At 42.4% G+C, this 23,409-nt stretch overlaps 1 protein-coding gene across 1 annotated transcript in view; it reads left to right on the top strand.

The window, feature by feature from the left end:
- The first annotated feature begins 536 nt into the window (after nt 1-536).
- SLC10A6 (solute carrier family 10 member 6) overlaps nt 537-23,409 on the top strand; it is a 29,579-nt gene continuing 6,706 nt past the window's right edge. Inside the window, exons 1-4 of the mRNA XM_047717912.1 lie at nt 537-920; nt 15,990-16,108; nt 18,053-18,141; nt 20,687-20,862. Coding sequence (XP_047573868.1) covers nt 544-920; nt 15,990-16,108; nt 18,053-18,141; nt 20,687-20,862 — 761 coding nt within the window. The 5' untranslated portion in view covers nt 537-543. The remainder of the gene's footprint in view (nt 921-15,989; nt 16,109-18,052; nt 18,142-20,686; nt 20,863-23,409) is intronic.

The following is a 23,409-nucleotide window of genomic DNA, read 5'->3' as shown; positions in this document are numbered from 1 at the left end:
CTTGCTCCCTCCTGACATTTTCTTAACTGAACTTTTGCTTTAATATTTTCAACAGAAATGTTTTGCTAATGCGAGGGGGAGTGGCTTTGGCTTAACGCCTTTGTTTTTTCCAGTTAGCCTTCCTCTCCACAAAGCATTGCATCCTGCTTCTTTGAAATCCCCATTGAATTTGGACAAATTATGTCTTGGCACTCAACCCATTTTCCTGGAACACAATGTGATGCTGACGACACAGCCCAGTCACTCCACTTGACAATAAATTTGCTTGTCTCATTTCACTTGAATATTCAGTGGTGAGTAAGAACAGAAGTGGAAAGCCTTACTTACTGCAGTTTATTATATGTTTCGTGCCCATGATAATTACTTTTATAATGCCATTCATGAATGCATTGATCAGATTAGGCTGAATCACCTGGCTGGCCAATAAGCATTGGAATGATTCTCCATGCATGACTTGGTTGCATTATTACAAAACGTGGCTGAGACCTGCCCAGCCATTGCGGCAGACGTTCATTTGTGATGCTGCCTTAAGGAGATGAAGAGATGAGAGCCAACTGTTCCAGCAGCTCAGCCTGTGCTGCTAACAGTTCAGAAGAGGAGCTGCCAGTGGGACCGGAGGCACATGGGAACCTTGAACTCGTTTTCACAGTGGTGTCCGCCGTGATGATGGGCCTGCTCATGTTCTCCCTGGGATGCTCTGTGGAGTTCCAGAAGCTCTGGGCACACATCAGGAGACCCTGGGGCATTGCTGTGGGACTCCTCTGCCAGTTTGGCCTCATGCCTCTCACAGCCTATCTCCTGGCCATCAGTTTTTCTCTGAAGCCTGTCCAAGCAATTGCCGTTCTCATCATGGGGTGCTGCCCTGGGGGAACCATCTCCAACATTTTCACCTTCTGGGTCGAAGGAGATATGGATCTCAGGTAAGGTACACTAGGGAAGCCCGGAAGTCTCCCCCGATAGCCCTGACACCTTTGTGTTTAAATTCTGCTGATCTTTAGGTAGAGGTTCCAGTGCGTAGTGTTTTATGGATTCTAATCCTGGAAAAAGAGAAAGGACTTTCCTTTCTGAGCTTAAAATGTGCTGGGCTGTGATCATCCGCTGTGTTACTGGCAGCTGCTTCTCTGAGTAGTGGGGCTCGGTTCATGTGTAATAGTGGAGGCAGGTTTCCTCCTCCCCCGATGGCCCGTCCTAGGCATGAACTCATTCTCGCCCACACTGGCAGTGTTAACAGTCTCGGTTCCCAGTCTCCCAGGACATAGGCTGAGCATCCCAGAAAGCTCATGGCAGGGGTCTCTTTGGTGGTGGTGGGAGTGGTGGTGGCAGAACCGGAATGGCGCCCCTGTAGCTCTAGTCAGCAGGTGTTACCTTGACATCTATCTTATGAAGCAAGTATTTGGAAGCACTGGGTAAAGGGGCTTTTGGGGTATGTGACAGACATAGCCTGTTTTAAGTGCTGCTGGAGTTAGTTGAGTTGACCTGGGGAGCAACATCAAGACTTTCATGACTGAAAATGTTCTTTCTTGTTGGTTTGCAGACTAAACATTCATCATTAGCGTCTCATTCTTTTGGGTTAAGCCAGGGACCTTACCCAGTTGTGTAAATAAATGCTCTGTGGGAGACACTAGGCTTTATTATTCATTTACACTTTAATGAGGATGAATTAATCACATATCTTTGGGAGTACCTCTTTTGATACTGAAAAAGGGGCATTTGAAGAAAGAATAGAGGGAACGTTTGGGTGGCTCAGTCCGTTAAACATCTGCAGCCTTCAACTCAGGTCATAATCCCAGGTCCTGGGATCAAGCCCCGAGTTGGGCTCCCTGCTCAGTGGAGAGAATACTTCTCCCTTTGCCTGCTGCTCCCCCCATTTGTGCTCTCTCTCTCTCTCTGACAAAGAAACAAATAAAATCCCTTTTTTTTTTTTTTTTAGAGAAAGAATAGAGAAGGCACAGTTGGGAAAATAAAAGCAAAAAACAGTGGTCTTTCTAGATTCTTTGTTTACTTATGAACCGTTTCACCTCCTACGCAAGGGGAGGATGAGTTATGAATGTAAATCTTTGCTCGATGTGTATGTCATGTAGTTGAGATTTATTACGCGCTCATGGCGAATCCAAGGTGCTGGTGGTGCTGGGAGTTGGCATCAGTGGAACAGCTATAGGTCTGGGCTTCCAGTTCCCTGCATGTGCTGAATGCTTAGCAGACAAACTGTTTCACATGTGATTTTTAATGGGTTCATATTTTCATATGACAATGCTTTGAGTTACCCACTTATTGGGGGTTTGAAAAGAATCACTAATCCAAAAAAAAATACATTAATATGCACTGCTAATGCTGATTACATAAAGTTGATCATTAACATGAAAATTGGAAGATGAAAAGTATTCTTTATGCAGTCTACATATCAGTGGTAAGTTGTGGGGCCTAAATATTCTTGGAAAGGAAAAGGACATTGTATAAGTTGAGTGAGTATGTTGTGAGGCATGAGGTAGGTGCTTTCTGTACTCTTTCTCTTCTTTCGTGGTTCTCATAATAACTTTGTAAGTGACCCTTTCTTATCCTGAGTGTTAACAGCTGAGAAAATGGGGACTCAGATTGGTTAAGGAGTTCGCCAAATGCTACAGCCAAGTATGGAATAAGGCAGATGGGAATTTACATCTGTTTCTCATCACCCTGCAATTTAGGCATTTTCTTCCATGCCATTTATTAACACAAACTTGATCTTCTGTTCTGAGTAGGAGCATAAATTTTAAAGCAGTGGGGCACCTGGGTGGCTTAGTGGTTAAGCCTTTGCCTTCAGCTCAGGTCATGATCTCAGGGTCCTGGGATCGAGTCCCGTGTTGGGCTCTCTGCTCTTCGGGGAGCCTGCTTCCTTCTCTCTCTCTCTCTCTCTGCCTGCCTCTCTGCCCACTTGTGATCTCTCTCTGTCAAATAAATAAAATCTTTAAAAAAAAAAAAATCTTAAAGTAGTGTTCTCAAACACTTCTGCTCTGGGAAAGAGAACATTTATTAACTTCATCTTTTATTAGTCGACATTGTAATAAAAGTACCAGTGAATAGGAAGTCTATAAAAGATAAAGCTCATTTTACTTCCTTTTGCCAACTCTGTCCTTAATTAGTTTCATGTTAGTCAAATTATTTAACCTATAAACCTCATCTCCTCATTTGTAAAATGGGTTACAATTACCTATTCCCCACAAGACTGTATTTTAAGGAGGAAATATACATTCAGGGTGCCAGGCACATGGTAGATACGTAATAAATATTAACTACTTCTCCCCCTTTTTAGAAATTTTGATTGTGAATCTCACAAACAAAAAATAAGCAAAAAACAAAACAAAACCAAACCCTGTAAGAAACAAAATTTTAAAACGGTGACTAAACATTAGATTTTCAAAAGCTTATTGATACGAGTAACAAAAATCTTAATTCTCAGTGAAAATTGCAACTAGGAGAAAATTCAGTGTTCTTGATTGAGTGTCCAAGTTCATTACATTTCTTCCCACTTGATTACCAACAAAAATAACTTTCAAGACAAAAAAAAAATCAGATAGTCCTTTGTAGCAATTCTGTTTTCATGCTAGATAAAACCTTAGGACTTTAGAACATCTTTGTTTCACTAAAGAGGAAATTGAAGTCTAGCTTTGCGCAGATCGCCCAAACATATTTCTCATGCCTTAATTCTGTACTTCATTCAGTCTACCTGTAGTTCTCCTGGTGTTCACCCCAAGCAGGGCGTTTCAGAATCAACATGTATAAACCAGTTTCTGCATTTTGCGTGTGAGACGATAACACCCTCGCTGTCCCAGTCACCTGGGCTCATCACCTAAGCATTCCCCTGTGGCTCCTTTCATTCTTCAGCTAATTCACTCAATCCGATGTCTAGACCTGTGGCCCATCCTCTCATTTGTCACTCACAGCCAGTGCTTCCTCCTCCTCTCCACTGCCTGTTCCTTAGGGCAGGCCCTCATAATTCCTTTCCTGGCCAATTGCAGCATCTTCACAGTCTTCTCGCCATCTTGGGTCTCTCCACCATGGTTTGAGTATGTGGATGAGGCAGCTCTGGGGTCAGACTATCTATATTTAAATCCGGACTTGGTAACTCTTTCCTATAACTGGAAATCATAACACTTTCCTATGGTATTGTAAACAGAAATGGACATGTTATGCATATAAAGGCTTCTCAACACCTAGAGACCTGGGTAGACATTAAGCCAGGTCTAACATACTTCTCCGGGTTTATTTCCTAATAAGCACAAACTAGTCTGTAGTGAAAATGGACTACTCACTGTTCTTTGAATATATCCCACACTTTCCCAACTTCCATTCCCTCACCTGGAATGCCTATTTGGTCCCTTCTAGTCATAATATTGTTCTTCATTATAATTGTTCTGGAAAGCAACAGGCTGGTGTATATATATGAAGAGCCTAAAAAATTACCCTGTTCCTGGACTGAGCTCAGCTCATCTTGGCTAGGTTCTTTTACATGTGTGGGGACTGGATAAATGTAGATTGGTTTTGGATAGCCTCATCTGGGACTACTGGATTCTCTTCCAGAAGGTCTCTCTTCTCCAGCAGGCTAGCCTAGACCTGATCATATGATAGAAGCAGGTTCTGAAAAAGAGGAAGCATACAAAGTCTCTTGATATCTGGGCTGGAAACCAGTTCATCATCATTTTTACCGCATCCCATTGGCCAGTGCCTTTTGCAAGACCAGCCCAGATTCAAGGAATGGAGAAGTAGTTTCTGCCTCTTGATGGGTGAGCTGCAAGGTCAAATTGCAGAGGGCGTGGCTAAGAACAGGGTGAAGAATTGGGGACCTTTTTTTTTTTTTTTAAATTTTATTTATTCACTTGACACAGAGATCACAAGTAGGCAGAGAGGCAGGAAGAGACAGAGAGGAGGAAGCAGGATCCCCACTGAGCAGAGATCCTGATGCGGGGCTCAATCCCAGGACCTCAGGACCATGACCCGAGCCGAAGGCAGAGGCTTTAACCCATTGAGCCAGCCAGGTGCCCCAATTGGGGACCTTTTTACAATCTACTGTACTAAAGATGGACAGAATTCTTGCCTTTGAGGGTAGGACGTGAAAACTAGGATTTGGCATTATACTGTAATGGTTAAGTGCACCCTGGGGCCAGCAAGCAGAGCTGTCACTAACTGGGTCATCTTGGCAGACTATATAAATTCTTTATGCTTCAGGGGCACCTGGATGGCTCAGTTGGTTTAAGTGTCCGACTTGACTTCAGGTCATCATCTCAGGGTTGTAAGAACTATCCCCGCCTTGGGCTCCGCGTCCAGTGTGGAGCCTGCTTAAGATTCTCTGTCTTCCTCTGCTCCCCCTCCTCACTTGTGTGCTCTCTCTCTCTCTCTTAAAAATTAAAAAAAAAAAAAAATTCTTTATGCTTCAGTTTCCTCACTTCTAAAATAGGGGGAAGCATAACCTGCCTCATGGGTTGTACTGACGGTTGAATGAATATACATGAAGTGCGTAGAATCTCAGCCGGCACGAAATGCTCTGCGTCTTTTTAAGGGGCCGGCAAAAGAGCACCGTGTCAGGGTCTGTGTTTTCGTCTCTGCTCAAGAAGCTGTGTGACTGGGGCACCTGGGTGGCTCAGTGGGTTGGGCCGCTGCCTTCAGCTCAGGTCATGATCTCAGGGTCCTGGGATCGAGCCCCGCATCGGGGGTCTCTGCTCAGCAGGGAGCCTGCTTCCTCCTCTCTCTCTGCCTGCCTCTCTGCCTGCTTGTGATCTCTCTCTGTCAAATAAATAAATAAAATCTTAAAAAAAAAAAAAAAGAAGCTGTGTGACTTTGAATAATTGCTTCTCTGGACCTCAATTTCCTCTTTCGTAGAATCAATGCATTAGACTCTCTAAGGTCCTTTTAAAATGTACAGAACATAAAATCGACCATTTGAATCGTTTTCAAGGCTACAGTTCAGTGGCATTATTAGTCCACTGCCGTTGCTGTGGGTCAGCAGTGGCCGTCTCTCCATAGTTCTTATCTTCTCAGACTGAAACTCCGTACTCCTTACACAATAACCCCCTTCCCCTTCAGACCCTGTCAACCACAATCTCCCTTCTGTCTCTTTGAATTGGACTAAATGTCTCACCTAAGTGAAATCGTACAATATCTGTCCTTTTCTATCTGACTTAGATTTCTATCTGACTGACTTCTTCACTTAACATAATGTCTCCAGCGTGCATCCCTGTTGTATCATGTGTCGGAATATCCTTCCTTTTTAAGGCTGTATATTGTGTGTATTCATCCCGTGTATACATGCGCATGTGCAAATCTCCAGATCCATTCAGCTGTCCACGGACACTGCATCGTTTCCTTCGTTTGGCTTTGTGAATAATGCTGCTGTGAACGTGAGTGTGCGTATCCGTTGGCATTCCTGCTTTCAATTCTTTTGGGTATAAAGCGCAGTGGATCTGAGGCCTTTTTAAGTTTTAAGTATTTTGGATAATGGGAAAAGAAAAGCAGTTTGTAAAGTCTGTGTTCCTCGCCCCCCACCCCAGTTTTCAATGTTCTTTTTGAAACTGTTTGACAGAGATGCCTGCCTTCTCTGTCCCCATAGCACCAAATATGTACTACTACTATGTTTTTTAAGATTATATTTATTTATTTGACAGAGACAGCAAGAGAGGGAACACAAGCAGAGGGGAGTGGGAGAGGGAGAAGCAGGCTCCCCGTTGAGCAGGGAGCCCCACCTGGGGCTTGATCCCAGGACCCCAGATGCTCAATGACTGAGCCACCAAGGCCCCCCCAAATATGTACTGCTTGTTATCTGTAGGAGGGCGTGGTATGCCCTGAGCTACTCATCTGCCTGACCCATGACTTCTGCAGTCCCCTCGAGGGCTTGCTCACCTCTGCATGCTCAGTGCCAGCCTGGAGGTGGGAAGGGCTCCAAAATGCCACGTCAGCAACTGAAGGGAACTTTCTGATTGCCTGTGTGTGATTTAGAAACCCCTCTGGAAATGCAGTCTGTTTACTGGTGTGACTCAGGACCACTCCCACTGTCTTTAGTTCGATAACTTTTGATATTCGAGGTCCATTCTTCCCCAAGGATGTAGTTGTGTCCTGGAGCCTGAGGGGTTCAGTGGCCAGTTTTGGCCTTTGACCTTTAAAGTAGCTCTTGGTCCTTCAGCAGGCACCTGAACTTTGGATTCTTCAGGTCAGGCTGACATGGTCTGGTAGGGAACTGAAGATCATCTTAGGAGACAGAACTTCGGGGTGCCTGGACAGCTCAGTTGGTTAAATATCTGCCTTCAGCTCAGGTCATGATCTCAGGGTCTTGGGATGGAGCCCTGCATCGGGCTCCCTGCTCAGCAGAGAGTCTACTTCTCCCTCAGCCTCTGCTCCTCCCTGCTGTGCTCTCTCTCTTTTCCTCTCAAATAAGTAAATAAAATCTTAAAAAAAAAAGAGAGAACTTCGATTGAATCCATGTGACTCCATGAAACTTTCTCTAAGTCTCTGTACCTTCATTTCCTTGCCTATGCAATGGAAATAATGCCTACACATATGGTGGGGTGCCTGGAAGGTGCGGTCAGTTTAGCATCTGACTCTTGGTTTCGGCTCAGGTCGTGATCTCAGGGTCCTGAGATTGAGCCCTACGTCGGGCCCCTAGCTCAGCCCAGAGTTGGCTTAAGACTGTCTCTCCCTCTCCCCACCTCTACCTCTACCCCTCCGCACTTCTAAAATAAATAAATAAATCTTTTATTTATTTATTTACTTATTTTATTTTTTTTAAACATATAATATATTTTTATCCCCAGGGGTACAGGTCTGTGAATCGCTAGGTTTACACACTTCACAGCACTCACCATAGCACATACCCTCCCCAATGTCCATAACCCCACCCCCCTCTCCCAACCCCCCTCCCCCCATCAACCCTCAGTTTGTTTTGTGAGATTAAGAGTCACTTATGGATAAATAAATAAATCTTAAAAAATACCTATCCTATGGTTACTGTATAGATGAAAAGGGAACATATACCTAAAAGCATGAGGTATAATACTTAGCAGGTGGTGCTCAACAAATGCTAGTTATTGTTGTGGAGAGGCAGCAGACAGGAGTAACATTTAGATTGGGGGATAGAAAACCTGGCCTTGAACTCTTTTCTAAGGCCAAGTTGGTTGGACCTGAGCTGATGGCGTACTCCATGTTCATTTGCCTAGCCACATGGTTCTTAATTTTTTTCCAGTGGAGAAGCAAGTGTGTACTTTCATAGTTTTGAATGTTAGAATTCCTAATTTTATTAGTTTGATACAAAAACAACCTTTACATAATTTAAATCCAATTGCAAAATGGTATACTTACAGGCACTGTGTTTTCATATACTGCATATATATGTCATTTCCTTGTTTTAATGGAGGGGCAGGATTTACCTGTTTGTCCGGACTTGCTGAAGCTGTCTCATTATTCTCTGTAATAATTTGGGGAGGGTGATACCATTCTTCTCAGTGCAAGTGGAATCTTGTTATACTGAAGTCAGCTTTTGCCAACAGTTTTCCTAAATGTGAACAGCCAAGAGACCCAGTTAGCCACATCCTCCATTTACACTACACTGGGATTTCATGGCAGTAAAAGGAAAGGTGTAACTTCCACTGTACTCACACACGTTCACTGTGTGCTTTTACAGCTTTGTGAGTATTTCTTTTTTTTTTTTTTAAGATTTTATTTATTCATTTGAGAGAGAGACAGAGAGACAGACAGAGAGCACACAAGCAGGGGAAGGGGCTGAGGGAGAGGCAGAAGCAGACTCCCCACTGAGCAGGGAGACCAACATGTGGCTCAGTCCCAGGACTGGACATCATGACCTGAGCCCAAGGTGGACGCTTAACTGACTGAGCCATCCAGGTGCCCCATTTTTTAAAAAGATTTTATTTACTCATTTGAGGGAGACAGAAAAAACTTTGTGGGTATTTCTAACAGTTGGCAGAGCACCATCTATCAAGCACCATGGGCTTGAACATTTGTGTAAAGGACAGAAGCAGAAACCTATGTAATCAGGGATAAAGAATCAGTCTGATAGAAATCTCACATTTGCTTCCCACAGTTATGAATCTTGCCTCTCTGCTGTTTGTGCCAAAACAATTCAGTGGGAAAGTGCTATGCAACTTCTCCAGAAGTTCAAGATTAAAGCAATGTAATGTGGAATTTCTTTCAGGACTTAGTAATATCAAGAGCCAAGGAATGTGGCATTATCATAGGCTAAGAATTTGGAAGAGCTTCCCTTTACCCTCTTCGTGGATACAGTTTTGAGAGCTGTGGCAAACTGCTTTTCTTCCTTTCTCTGTTCTCTAGGTAGGAAGAAGTCTGCTCCAAGTAATCTTTCTTAATAGGATAAAATAATTTTAAACTTCATATAGAACAAAAATATATGCAAAAACTGCTAAGAAAAGTTTGAAAAGAAAAATTTAAGTGGAGGGGCACCTGGGTGGCTCAGTGGATTAAAGCCTTTGCCTTCGGCTCAGGTCATAGACCCAGGGTCCTGGGATCGAGCCCCAAGTCGGGCTCTCTGCTTGGTGGAGAGCCTGCTTTCATTCCAATCTCTCTCTGCCTGCCTCTCTGCCTACTTGTGTTCTCTGTCTGTCAAATAAATAAATAAAATCTTAAAAAAAAATTTAAGTGGAAGTATTTGTTCTAGTATATGTGAAAACACACTATGAAAACAATGTGATTAGGAGTCTGGTATTTGCTTAGGAAAAAAATACATTGAATACTTTTGGACATTTAACATATAAGGAGGTTGGCGCTTCAATTTACTGGAAAATTACTTATTTAAAGAATAGTATTGACATACTTGCCCCTCAATATAGAAGACATAGATTAGCCTCAGACCTTCCACCATATAAAATATAAATGTTAAATGAGCTAAAAATATAAATATAAAATATCAACCTATAAAAAAGTAAGAAGTGGGGACAACATTTGAATACCCTTAGGATAGGAAGAAATCTTTAACAAGAAAATCTCAGAAGCCATTAAAAAAATGGACAGAGGGCGCCTGAGTGGCTCAGTCTTTAAGTGTCTGCCTTTGGCTCAGGTCATGATCCTGGGGTCCTGGGAATAGAGCCCTGCATCAGGAAGTCTGCTTCTCCCTCTCCCACTCCCCCTGCTTGTGTTCCCTCTCTTGCTGTTTCTCTCTCTGTCAAATAAATACAATCTTTTAAAAAAAATGGACAGATACGAGTATCTCAGTGTATTGCCATGAGTATAGTCAAAAACATACAGTAAGTTTGCAGACACTATTTGTATTATACATGATGATACACACTCTAATTTTAAAAGAGCTCCTACAAGTAGAGAAGAAAAAGTCAGACAGACAAAGCTGTTTACAGAGGACATCCAAGAGGTCAGTAAGTATGAAAGAAAGCACAAGCTCATAGAGGGTCAGATATATAATAAAATAACAGATATTTTTCTGTTTTGTTTTTTGTTTTGTTTTGTTTCTAGATTTTCTTTATTTATTCGAGAGAGAGAATGAGAGAGAGAACACATGAGAGGGGGGAGGGTCAGAGGGAGAAGCAGACTCCCCACTGAGCAGGGAGCCAGATGCTGGACTAGATCCTGGAACTCCAGGATCATGACCTGAGCCAAAGGCAGTCACTTAACCAACTGAGCCACCCAGGCGCCTTAACAGGTGTATTTTTCAATGTTCTCATGAGAATTAAAAGGGATTGATTGTATCCAGTACTGGGCAAGATTGTGAAAGTAACAGTCTTTTTGGAAAATAATATGGTGGTATCTGTTGAAATAAAAAACAGACCTTTGACATAGCAATTCCGTTTTGAGGAATCTATTCTACAGAAATAAAAGAATTATTTCAAGTGAAATTCATATAAGAATGTTTATCATAACTTTGTTTATAGTGGAAAAGCACTCAAAGCAATTTATTCATCACTAATGAAGTGATTGAAGACATGGCATATTTAGATTACAGTGTACTCTGCATTCTTTAAGTGTAAGAATTTAAGCTACATGTATTGCCCTGAAGGGATATCTATGATTAAGGGGAGGAGAAAAGCAACCAAGCCGCAGAGTAAGGTGTACTGTGTGATTGCTTTAAAAAGAAAAAAACAAAGCTAAAAAGAAAGAAAGAAAAATCCTCTATTCATTGAACAAGCAACTAGAAAATAGGAGTGTGTAAAAGAAAAACTTAAGGAAACAAGAAACTAAAAAAGAAAATAGAAGGACCGATTGAAAGAAATAAGAGAAGGGAAATATACAATCACTTGTGAATGACCTAGGTCTGGGTTTCTCTATTTTTTTAAATTAAAAAAATTTTTAAAGATTTTATTTATTTGAGAGACATAGAAAGCATGAGTGGGGGGCGGGAGGTGAGAGGCAGAGGGAGAGGGAGAAGCAGTCTCCTTGCTGAGTAGGCAGCCCCAGAGGGGGCTCAATCCCAGGACCTGAGCCGAAGGCAGGCACTTAACCGACTGAGCCACCCAGGTGCCCCCTAAGTCTGGAGTTCTGAAAAGGGTACCCATCAGCTAAATATTTGCTCCTTAAAATGTTATTTACATTTGTAATTGAAAAAGCTTGATTTTAGTTATTTAGAAGAAAATTTCTCTTTTTCTGGGTTACTACTGAGATGTTTGCCACTGCAATTCAGTGTGAAGGGATCATTTCACTAAGATTTTCAAGGTTCACTTTCAGATACATGACATAGGTGGAAGGCAGAGAGAGCATTGTCCTAGCACCAAGGTACTGACACATTGGTTCATTCTTTGATTCATACATTTATTCAGTAATTATTTTTTTTAAAGATTTTATGTATTTATTTGTCAGAGAGAGAGAGAGAGAAAGCACAAGCAGGCAGAGGCAGAGAGAGAAGCAGGCTCCCTGCTGAGCAAGGAACCCCACATGGGACTCGATCCCAGGATCCTGGGATCATGACCTGAGCTGAAGGCAGCGGCTTAACCGACTGAGCCACCCAGGCGTCCCTATTCAGTAATTATTTAAAGAGCTCCTCCAATGTGCCATAGCATAAGACTGCCAGATTCAAAGCCAATAAGGTCCTTGTCCTCAAGCAACTCACAGTTAGCCAGCCTGCCACACATCGATAGGTAACAAGCACTGGTGTAGGATACGGTATATGAGGTAAGGCCAATAAAAATGTCTAGAGGGCAATGCCAGCTGTTCCTCCAGGATGAACATTCTTAGTGCAGAGAGCTACACCGCAGCACTGAGAAAGGGTAAGCCCATGGTCAGCCAGGTTTGGGTGGAAAATGCTTTCAATATCCCCAAGCCATACATATGCTTGTACATATACAAGCTAAATATACATGGCTTATATTTACAGCAAAGCCCCTCAGTGTAGAATCTGATAGAAAAAATCCTGAATCTTCAGACTGGGAGCCGTGCTAATCAGTTTCCCATAAAGGTGCGCTCCCGAGGTAGGCTGGGAAGTGGTGTGGCTCTCAGTCTCTTGGCCATTTGTGCCCGGGACGCAGAGTGGGCGTGTACTGTGCGCAAGGCAGTCTGTGGTGAGCACTCAAACAATGACTCTTCAAAGGTTTCCAGACTCCTGGATCCGGAGTTGAGGTGGACAGACTCTATCTAGCTCTACCCCCGGGTTGTGTTATGTGATGCTCTATTTGCCTCACCTCATCAAATAGAGCAGCATTAACTGTCTAGAGACAGTTTGTACATGCTTAGACAGGTTGTATAATTTTGCCCTGCAATTAAAAAATATTTTATTGGCCTGAAGGACATCTGATGTCCATTTACCTAGTTCCCCTAATTTTACTGACTCTTTCACTGGTTCCATCACCCAGAGGAGGACAAAGAACAGCCCACGCTTGGGAGTTGGGAGCAGAGGTGAAGGAGGAAAGGATGGTTCTGAGGTGGAGGCATAGAAAACTGGGGGAAGGTTGGATGGTCCCAAATCCACTTCTTGGGCTCTCATCCTTTTTGATCTTCTGCTGGCATTTAGCTTTCATTTGAGGGCTCTTTCTTCTCAGCTTTCAAGAAGCATGTTCTCCTAGGTCTCCGTCCACTCCTCTGCTCTCTCTCTACATGCACCGTGGCTTCCCTCCCTCGCCCCTGTCCAGAGTAGGGTGTCTGCTCCCCGAGCCCCTGGTCTCTCATTATGTATGCTTTCCTCCTTGCACGAAGCTGTGCATTTTACTGTGTCACTAATTCCTGTTCTCCAGTTAAGAAATGTAAAGACTTAGAAAAATAAGGCTTTATATATTTGGAAAAAATAGAAACAACATATTATAACTTTGGGAAGCAATAGCATTCTGTACGATGCAATAAAACTGTGGTAGTCAAGAGTTTTTATGGGTCATGATCTCAGGGTCGTGAGATCGAGCCCCATATGGGCTCAACACTGGGCATGGAGCCTGCTTATTCTCTCCCTCCCACTCACTCTGCCCCTCCCGTCTTCTTAAAAAAGAAAAAGAAAAAAAAAGGAAAAAAGGTCTTTAAAGGTTCTAAACTAAAGGATTTTTACTCCTCTATATTAATGTACTTGCAAATCCTCAAGACTCACAGTACTAAATTTGTTATCCTTTTCACTTGGAGACAATCTCAATCACAGCAAAGAGAAATGAATTGTCTATCAGAGATTATTCCAGCTTCGGGGCGGCTGGGTGGCTCAGTCAGTCATTAAGCGTCTGCCTTTGGCTCAGGTCCTGATCCCAGGGTCCTGGGATGGAGCTCCACATAGGGCTCCCAGCTTGGCGGGAAGGCTGCTTCTCCCTCTCCTTCTCCCTCTGCCTGTGTTCCCTCTCTCACTGTATCTCTCTCTGTCAAATACATAAATAAAATCTTAAAAAAAAAAGAAATCATTCCAGCTTTCTTTAACAAAGACCAAAACTCTGTTCTGGTTATTGTCATTTGTTTTCCTGGTAAAGCTGTGTGGCGTGGCTGTGGTCAGGCTGTTTGGGTTTGGTTCATTCAGCTCCTGCACCTACATTTCATTTCCCAAGATGGCCAGATTCCCAAGTCTAGTGCTGACAGCAGCTGTGGTCCTGAGTTTTCCTTTGCCCACCCAGGATATTTCTGATGCATGTCCTGTTGTCATCCCTAACTTAATGTGTAACACCACCCCCCCAGGTTGATGCTAAGTGACCAGTTCTTTTGTCTGGTCGCTTTTGTCACTTACAGCACCATTTTGGAGTCCAGAAATCTTACTTTTGATTGCAACTCACCACTCCAATTCCTGTTTCTAATCATGGGATTATACAACATTAGAATTCAAAGCAGACTTCTAATTGAGTCTAGCATCCCACATCAGTTCTTTCTTGCTATGGTTCTGTAAATTCTCTGGCTCTGTCCAGCTTGTTCTGTCTGAGAATCTGTGCTGGGGAGTCCCTTTTCTGTCCCTTGGGATCTTAGTGCATGCGGTGTTTGGGTAACTTCTTCTGACAGATATTTATAACACTTCACGCTGGGCAAATGCTTAGCCTTGTGGCAAACTTGCCCTATTTCCATTTCGTGGTAGCAAAATTAGACAAAGAAATTATGCAAGCACAAAGCTACAGACCAATATTTCTTATGAATATTTATGCAAACTTCTAAAAATACAAACGTTTTTTAAAAAGATTGACTTATTTGGGAGAAAGAGAACAGGGGAAGCAGGAGAGGAAGAGAATATCCAAGCAGACGGCTGCTGAACGTGGAGCTCTACACGGGGCTTGATCCTAGGACCCATGAGATTGTGACCTGAGCCGAAGCCAAGAATCGGTTGCTCAACCGACTGAGCCACCCAGGTGTTCCTAAGGCAAACATTTTTAATAGGGCACCTCCATGGATGGATGGCAGGTGTGAAAAATGGTGCAGCTGCTTTGGAAATACCATTTCCTGAGCAAGTTCAGCTGTGATCCAGCAATTCCACTCCTGGTGTCCACCTGAGAGAACTGAATTCATGTCTGCACAAAAAATTGTGCACACATATTCATAGCTGCATTATTCATAGTAACCAAAAATTGGAAACTCCTCAAATGTCTCTCAGTTAATGGAAGGGCAGCAATAATGTGCTCTACCCACGCAATAGACTATTACTCTATCATGAAAAGGAATGGCATGCTGATACCTGCTAAAATGTGGCTGAGGGGCACCTGGGTGGCTCAGTGGGTTAAAGCCTCTGCCTTCGGCTCCTGTCATGATCTCAGGGTCCTGGGATCGAGCCCCACATCGGGCTCTCTGCTCGGCGGGGAGCCTGCTTCTCCCTCTCACTCTGCCTGCCTCTCTGCCTACTTGTGATCTCTCTCAAATAAATAAAATTTAAAAAAAAGAAAAAAAATAAAATGTGGCTGAAGCTCAAAAACATTATGCTAAGTGAAAGAGGCCAGACACACAAAAAGGCCACATATTGTATGACAGTATTCATATGAAAGGTCCAGAATGGGAAATCCGATAAAGACAGAAAACGGATTACTGGTTGCCGGGGACTAGGAAAAGAAGAGCATGAAGAGCAGCAGCTGAGGGGTGGGGTTTCTCCTTGGGTTGATAAAAAAATCATGGAAATAGAGAATGTTGCACAGTCTTGTGAATATATTAAAACACTTAAAATAATGAATTTTATGCTTTATGAATTATAGCTCAATAGAAAAAAAACTGTATAAAGCAAAACCACCACCACCAACAAAACCCCTTATGGCACCTACCAGAACACTGAGGACAACTAGGTTCTCAAATAAATATGGGTTGATGGAGGAGCATCAAGTACTGCTAGAAATCTCTTTCTAGACCACAAATACAGCTGTCATTTGTTGAATCACAAGACAGGAGTGAGCTTCAAGTAACTTGCCCCACGTAATCTCAAAGGCCCTGGGTGTTGCTTTTGGTCAAGACTTAAATCCATCGTTTCAAACTCTTCCTCTTTTTTTTTTTTTTTTTTAAAGTAGGCTCCATGCCCAGTGTGGGGCTTGAACTCATGACCCTGAGATCAAGAGTCACACGCTCCACTGACTGAGCAAGCCAGGCAACCCTCAAACTTCTCCTCTTAAGCATCATTTTAATTTCACTTTCAGCATCACCATGACAACCTGTTCCACAGTGGCCGCTCTGGGAATGATGCCGCTCTGCCTGTATGTCTACACCTTGTCCTGGAATCTTGAGCAGAATCTTACCATCCCGTATCAGAACATAGGTCTGTATGGGGCTGATGGAATGGAATAGTAATAGTAATGGTGAGGGGAATGACAAGAGCTGGTGTTTGTTATGCGTGTCCTCTCTGTGGGTTTCTAAATAAACACGTTCTCCAACACTTCTATATAGATTCTATGACTGGTTCCACTTCCTAGGTTTTTAGGATCATAGAATCTGTTAAGTTACTTTACCAAGTTTGTGCTGCTGATGAGTGAAGAATTGAATGCTGACTCAGGGATCTGATGACAAAATCCAAGCTTTTAACCTTACAAGAGTTCCCATCTGAAAATAAAGAAAGAGAAGTTACTTATTAAAAACATGCTTATATAGTGTACTGCAAAGCCATTGGTCTTGTTAAGATCCAAAGGTTAACTGGATCACAGTGGGTCTAATGAGACCTTACTTCCCCAAACTCCACTTTTCCCATGGCCTGTGAGCCTTGACATTTTTAATGATCCAACATGAATGATTCCTTTCTATCGTTAGAGCGTATCCTCATGCCACAACCATACCCATATTTCTTCCATAGCTCCTTTCAAGACCGTCATTTTTCATTAAACTCTGTCCCCCATTTTAAAAAGATTTTAGGGGCACCTGGGTGGCTCAGTGGGTTAAAGCCTCTGCCTTCGGCTCAGGTCATGATCTCAGGGTCCTGGGATCAAGCCCCACATGGGGCTCTCTGCTCAGCAGGGAGCCTGATCCCCCTTCTCTCTCTGCCTGCCTCTCTGCCTACTTGAGCTCTCTCTCTCTCTCTCTCTGTCCAAAAAAAAAAAAAAAAAAAGACTTTATTTATTTGACAGAGAGTGAGAGGGAACACAAGCAGGGGAAGTGGGAGAGGGAGAAGCAGGCTTCCAGCAGAGTGGGACACCCGACACCGGCCTCGATCCCAGGACCCTGAGATCACGACCTGAGCCAAAAACAGATGCTTAAAGACTGAGCCACCCCTATGCCCCAAACTCTTCCATTTTTCTAGAGATCTCAGTCGACTTACTAGGCTGGGAAGAAAACCTTGGTGAAATGATCTGGTTATTCTCTTTTGCTCAGAGTCTTTGGAGAATTGGCTGAAACTGTGATTCTTAAAACTGTCTTGTCTGGAGTCTCAAGTAATCACTTGGAGAGCTTTACAGCCCAGGGCCCACAGTTCAAAAACAGAAATAGAGCCATGTTCCCCTAACCACTGGAGCCCACTGAATTTGTAAAATTTGAGTGAAATATTGGAAATCATAATTTTATGCACAACTTTTTCTAATTAGTAAGTTGTTTACATATTCTGTTTAGATAATATACTCTAAAAGGCACTTGTGAACAAAACCCAACATATTAGGAGCAACTCATGTAACTTTGCAGCCAGTTTTGCAGGCATTTGGCCAGATTTGGAAGCAAGTGGATTCCTGCTCTGCGGAGCCTGCCTTCAATGCTTTTATTCACTTGCGCTAATTAGAGGGCATTTTTTGCCCGCCCACCTTTGGGTTACTTGGCTACACTTGCAGAATATGAGAAATTGCTTTGGTATGTGGAACAGATGCTGTTTTTATATCTGCAATAGGTATTCTTTACTTTGTGAAACAATTGACCCTTTGGCTTTAAATGGGGAAATAGGAGCTGTGGCCACAGAGGGTTGACCCCTTGCGTAGCAATCAAAGAAGTTTGCCGACTCCTCCTGTTTTCTAATTTTTACATTTCTGGTCGTCTCTAAAATTCCATGTCGTCATCAGAGGGATTTGGAGAGGGAAATGATGGGACATGAACAGTGGCATTCAGTCATAATGTATACCCTTCAAACATCGTCTTCCAGAGGTTTTTTTCCTTTCTTTACATTTGGAGGCGGATCCAGAAATAAAATGCAGCCTTAATTAAAGCCTTTATCTAATGGAAATAGACATGGTTGAGGACTGGGCACTCCAGGGGAGGGGGATATTGTCTGATGGATTTTTCTTCTCCCCAGGAATCACCCTTGTGTGCCTGACCATCCCCGTGGCCTTCGGAATCTATGTGAATTACAGGTGGCCTAAGCAATCCAAAATCATTCTCAAGGTAAGCAGCTCCCAATGGTGGTAAATGAATCCTTACACGCAGAGACTGGAAAGACGGATGGAGACAGTGACTGGAACAGACGGGCCAGTCGGACACAGCCCCACCCCCAGCAATTTTCCTTACGTGTCCTGTGTTTTTGGATCTAGCCTCCCTATTTCTTCCGCTCTTGTCAGCCATGCTCTGTCATTCCCTTCGGCCCACACACTGAGGCTTAGGACACACTGATAAGTGTGGGACTCCTGCTTTAGTGACTATAAAGCTACGGCGTGTGTGTGGCCAGGGAAGAACCTAGAGCCCATGTCTTTACCAGGCTCCACACGAGTGCTGTTGAGGTCAATGCTGGTCAGGTGTGCAGGGCTGGAGGCCCAGGGTGAAGAGTAGGGGTGTTTCCATGAAAAAGTGGGGAGGTGGTTTCAGAAGCATTTCCGAAGAAGCTTCCGGGGTTGTAGTTTGTGCACACAAACCAGGGCTGCTGACCACGTGAACAACTGTCAAAGTGAAATTGTGCAGAATGCACTGAGGAGTCTGGCCATGGAGTGATGGCAGCTAGAACCTCCTACCTCTTCTTGACTTCCCAGCATTGTCCTCTGTCTGCTGGAGGAACAGGCACATGTCTTTGTGTAAAAAAGATCTCCAAAATAACTTTTAAAAATACCTAAAAATGACTTTTAAAAATAAAAGAATAGCTTTAAAAAATGTTGAGGCGTTCTCAACAAATGTGTCAACAACCTAGGATATTTTCGATTTTTCCAAGTATGAATCATTTTGGAAGATGTAAGATTGCGTCATGTGTTGCTTTATGAAGATTTTTACGATGCCCTACTTACATTTTACATTTCCAGAGAAACAGACATTTGGGGCTAATTGGAGGTTCAACGAATACATCTCAGTTCATTTGAGTTCGGGATTTATGATTTCGTTTTTGCCGTGTAGCCCCACATGCCTCTCCACGTACCCACACCAGAGGCTGCTGCTTTCTCCTTTTGGCACAAGACGGAACAACTCCCACGATTCCTCCAGTGAGATGAAGTGGGGAAGAAGGGTTGACAAGCAGACAGAGAGCTGGAGGAAGGCTTCAGTGTTGCACATTTGGATTGCATTTGAGTGGGAGACTGTTATTTCAGTGGGAGAGAATGGCCAGCGCGTTTGTGTATGCTGTAATTTTGTTTGCAAAACAAGAGGACCGAGTGTGATCAGGAACCTCTTACTTTTCAAATACTCTATTTCTGATAAAGTACTATCACGTACTCTGTTTTGTTAATTTTGGTGTTTCCAGATCCTCTGTTAGTCCCTTAGTGTCAATGGAGAAATCATGTAAATTTTCTGTAGGTGACATTTATTGTATGTAAAGAGCAGATTTAAAACCCCTTTCTTTTGCCTATTTCATAGGAGGCGTGACAAAAAATATTTAATAATATGCATAAATATTCTGGAGCACCTTAGTAGAAAACTAGGATAAGTTAATCATTATTTTGATATAGTTTCATTTTCTGCTCTTGGTCCTTTGTTAATTCTAGATATGACATATTTTCTGAACACATTGCTCTTGGTAAATTTTTAACCTTTGAAATCCTTTTATGATAGAAAGACAAAGAGGGATTCTGACAATCAGAGGACTTCTTTGTGTGTTCTAGCATCTTCTCATTAAGAAGCGGCCCAGTCTGTCTTTGTGTTGAGCAGTAAAAATAATCTTGGAGCAGGTCTACAGTGCACTGGTTTGTTTTGGCTTTGTTCTGCTCCCCGTGACCACCTTCTTCTATACCTCAAAACATTTCAAATCCCAGTTGACGCTGTACTAAGTTGTCTACATACTTTGTTGTCTACATGGTATGAATGGGAGCTTGTCAAAGTCCTAATTTCCTCCAAATATTCTGGGTCTGGCTTCCTTTCTCTCTGATCTAAAACTGAAACTATTGGAAATTCCTTTTTGTTGGTTTCTTGTTTTTGCTGAACAATATAAGGAAGAACAGTATTCATTTGGGAGAGGAAAGAGGTATCTCTTAGTATTTATGTTACATTAATGTCAGCCCAGATTGTCTAATAAAGAATGGGTGCATTTCACTTGGAGGAGAGAAGGGCAGGGATCAAGTAAGGAGCCACTGGCAGTCGAGGGGGTGGTAGGAAGAGAGTGGCAGATGGCGAGGCAGTACAGACTTCAGATAAGAGGTTACCAGTGAAGGATCTGAGAAGTGCCTGTAGTGGGGTATTGGAGACTTATTGCCAGATTCCACTTGTCTCATGAATTTGTCCTATCCATGAAAATCTTCACTACCCGTTCCTTCTGGCAAAATCCTCTACTTCAAGGCAAACAATACATAAAATAAGGCTTAGACTGTGTCAAGCCTCACCAGTTTCCAGCTTAGCCAAGTCAGTTGACCAGTTTGGAGCTTAAGTTTCTTTTCCCTAAACTGAGATTGGATTTGGTGGTAAGTCCCCTCTTTGTTCCAAAACACCTAGGTTCCTGGCTTCTTAGAACAGTGATGGACTTTTCAAAATAGAACTAAAAGACCATAATGTTTACATGTATTTTATTGGTTTGCTTTAGATTGGGGCCATTGTTGGTGGGGTCCTCCTTTTGGTGGTCGCAGTTGCTGGTGTGGTGTTGGCAAAAGGATCTTGGAATTCAGACATCACTCTTCTGACCATCAGTTTCATCTTTCCTTTGATTGGCCATGTCACGGGCTTTCTGCTGGCACTTCTTACCCACCAGTCTTGGCAGAGGTACAGTTCAATGATCCCTACACTTTTTTGGAGGAGGATAAAGTAAACAGTCAGCCACTGGCAGGCTTTGCTGCCTGGCTGTGTCAGGAGTCTTGACTTACAAGGTGGATGGAACAGGGTAACTCAACGCAGAGAGGGTGAAAAGATCATGGTAGTTCTTACATAAATGAGAGTAAAGGCCAGATTGATGGGAAGTTGTAATCTGTGAAATTAGGATTGGGTTGTTAACACCATGTGTTGGAATCTGGACACATTTCTCTTCTTATTCTAGTAATTAGATAGGGGTGAGATGGTCTCATTAAATACAGAGATCATCCTAGAGTATAAGCAAAATTCAAGAGATGAAACATTTATCCACACTTATGCCAAATTCTATAAAAGTGCTAGTTCTAAGGGACAAGGGGAGAAAGGACAAACTGGAGACGTAAGAAAGGAATTTATCTGACATATTATCATTACAAGTTGGGGCATATAATTTATAAATTTTTGAAATATTAAAAATGGTAATACTCCATGTTGTTATATCTATAGATGAGTATTAACATACAATGTTGGAGGGAACATAAATTGTCAAAAACTCACCGGAAGGCAATTTCGTTATATCAATAGCCTTATACATATTTATAGCTGTTCACTCAGTGATTTTACTTCTAGAAATCTGTCCTGAAGCTAGGACTCTCAGATAAGCACGCGAATATTGATGTGCAAGGATGTTAATTGCAGTGTTATTTATAAATCTAAAAATAGAAACAATTAAATACCTAACAATAGGGAGATACTTAATTCATGGTGTGTCTATGTGATAGAATATGATGCATCAATTTTAATGCTTTTGGAAAATACTTAAAAGATAAATTTAAAAGAGAATAGAAAATGGGATACATTTTGATTCCCATTTTGTGGAAGAAAGCAAAAGAATTTTATGCATGGAAAAATACTGGAAGAAATACACCATATGCTAATACTGTTTAATTTTGAGTAGTAGGATTAAGAGTAATTTTAGTTTATTAATTTTGGGGGTATATTTCCCAAGGTTTCCAATAAGTATGTACCACTTCTGAAGTCAAAAAAGAATAACTGAAGAAAAGTGAACTAGGTGGTTGAACTTCAGAGGTGGAGTTTGGGAGATGAAAAAGCTTCAAAGATAGATTTAAGTAAAAGAGAACAGAAAGTGGTATGCATTTTGATTTTTATTTTGTAGTAGAAATCTCTTTTTAGTCTACTTGGGGAACATAGAGGATTATGCCAGGTACAGGGTAAGACTCTGTCTGTGGTATCTCATTTACTTTTTACTACAAGCCTGAGAAGTAGTTATTATTAGTACTCCCATTCTACAGATGAGCGAATCCTTCAAGACATTAAATAACGTGACCAAGTTCATAGAGCCAGAATGTGGCGGAGTTAGGAATCGAACGGGGTTTTTTTTGCAAAGCCGATAATCAGGAACACAGACTGCTGAGTGGTTGAAATATAACTGAATCTGGAGAGGAAGTATTGCTATGGCCAAATGTAGTTAACAATCTTGTTTTTTTCATACCTGATGGCTAGAGAAGGATCAGATGGATATACTGCATTTGCCTTGTGAATGGCCCAGGTTTGAGGTCCAGCTGTGCAGCTTAATCATCTCAAGTAATTGGTAGGGTCTGAAAGGAGAGTGGTCTAAAGAAAGCAAAGCAAAGCAAGCCAGAGAGTAAGCACAAATAAAAAAAGAGCTGCAGAACTTGCCCTGTACCAGTATTTTCATGCCCACATTATACCTCCCCTGGTTACCTCCATATTCCAAACCAGCTTGTAGAGAGAGGCTGGTTTATATTCTGAAACACCTCTTTCCTCTCTTCACTTCCATCTATAGAAACCCAAAGACCCCCTTTATAAACTGAAGACAGATGAAACTGCTTAACCCAACCCATGATGTCCTGCTAATGTCTTCCTTTTACTCCCTCCTGATTTTTCTTTTTCAAGTGAGGCTTCTCTCTCTCTCTCTCTTTCTCTCTCTCTCTTTTTGCAATTAGAAAACTACGGAAAAGTAGAAAGAAGGAAAATTGTGTTCCTAAATTCTTTCACCAAAGAATTTTAGACAGGTGGTTTTAGACATTGGCTTTCATTTAGGGTTTTTATGTTTACCTTCAAGTTTTATTTCGTTCCTACTGTTTCATAACTCTAATTCACCTTTCCATTCTCCTCTCCAATCCTCACTCCACACAGACTGGCTCACGGCACATGTACTGCCTCCTAGTAGGCACAGCTCATACCTGTCCCTAGAATGTTAATTGTAGCCACCGTCCCACGTTCAATGGCTCTCACACCATCACCGTTTCATCTGCCTTTGCCTTTTTAAAGCCTTCTCTAACCATTTATGCCACTTTTATGAATTTTTATAGCATCTCCCTGACCCACGATCATATTTTGTCTTGTGTTGTTACTGGACCTTTCCTGTGTGTCAGTCATATCTTTCCACCCAGATTCTTCAGGCAGGTTCCTAGGGTCCTGTTCCGAAGTGCCTCTCCGGAAGGCCACCTGCAGAGCAGACACACTCAGCAAATAATT

This window comes from Lutra lutra, chromosome 2 (assembly GCF_902655055.1).
Source record: "Lutra lutra chromosome 2, mLutLut1.2, whole genome shotgun sequence".
Classification (NCBI taxonomy): Eukaryota; Metazoa; Chordata; class Mammalia; order Carnivora; family Mustelidae; genus Lutra; species Lutra lutra.
Note: the sequence above shows the minus strand (reverse complement) of the source record. Positions and strands in the feature narration are given on the sequence as shown.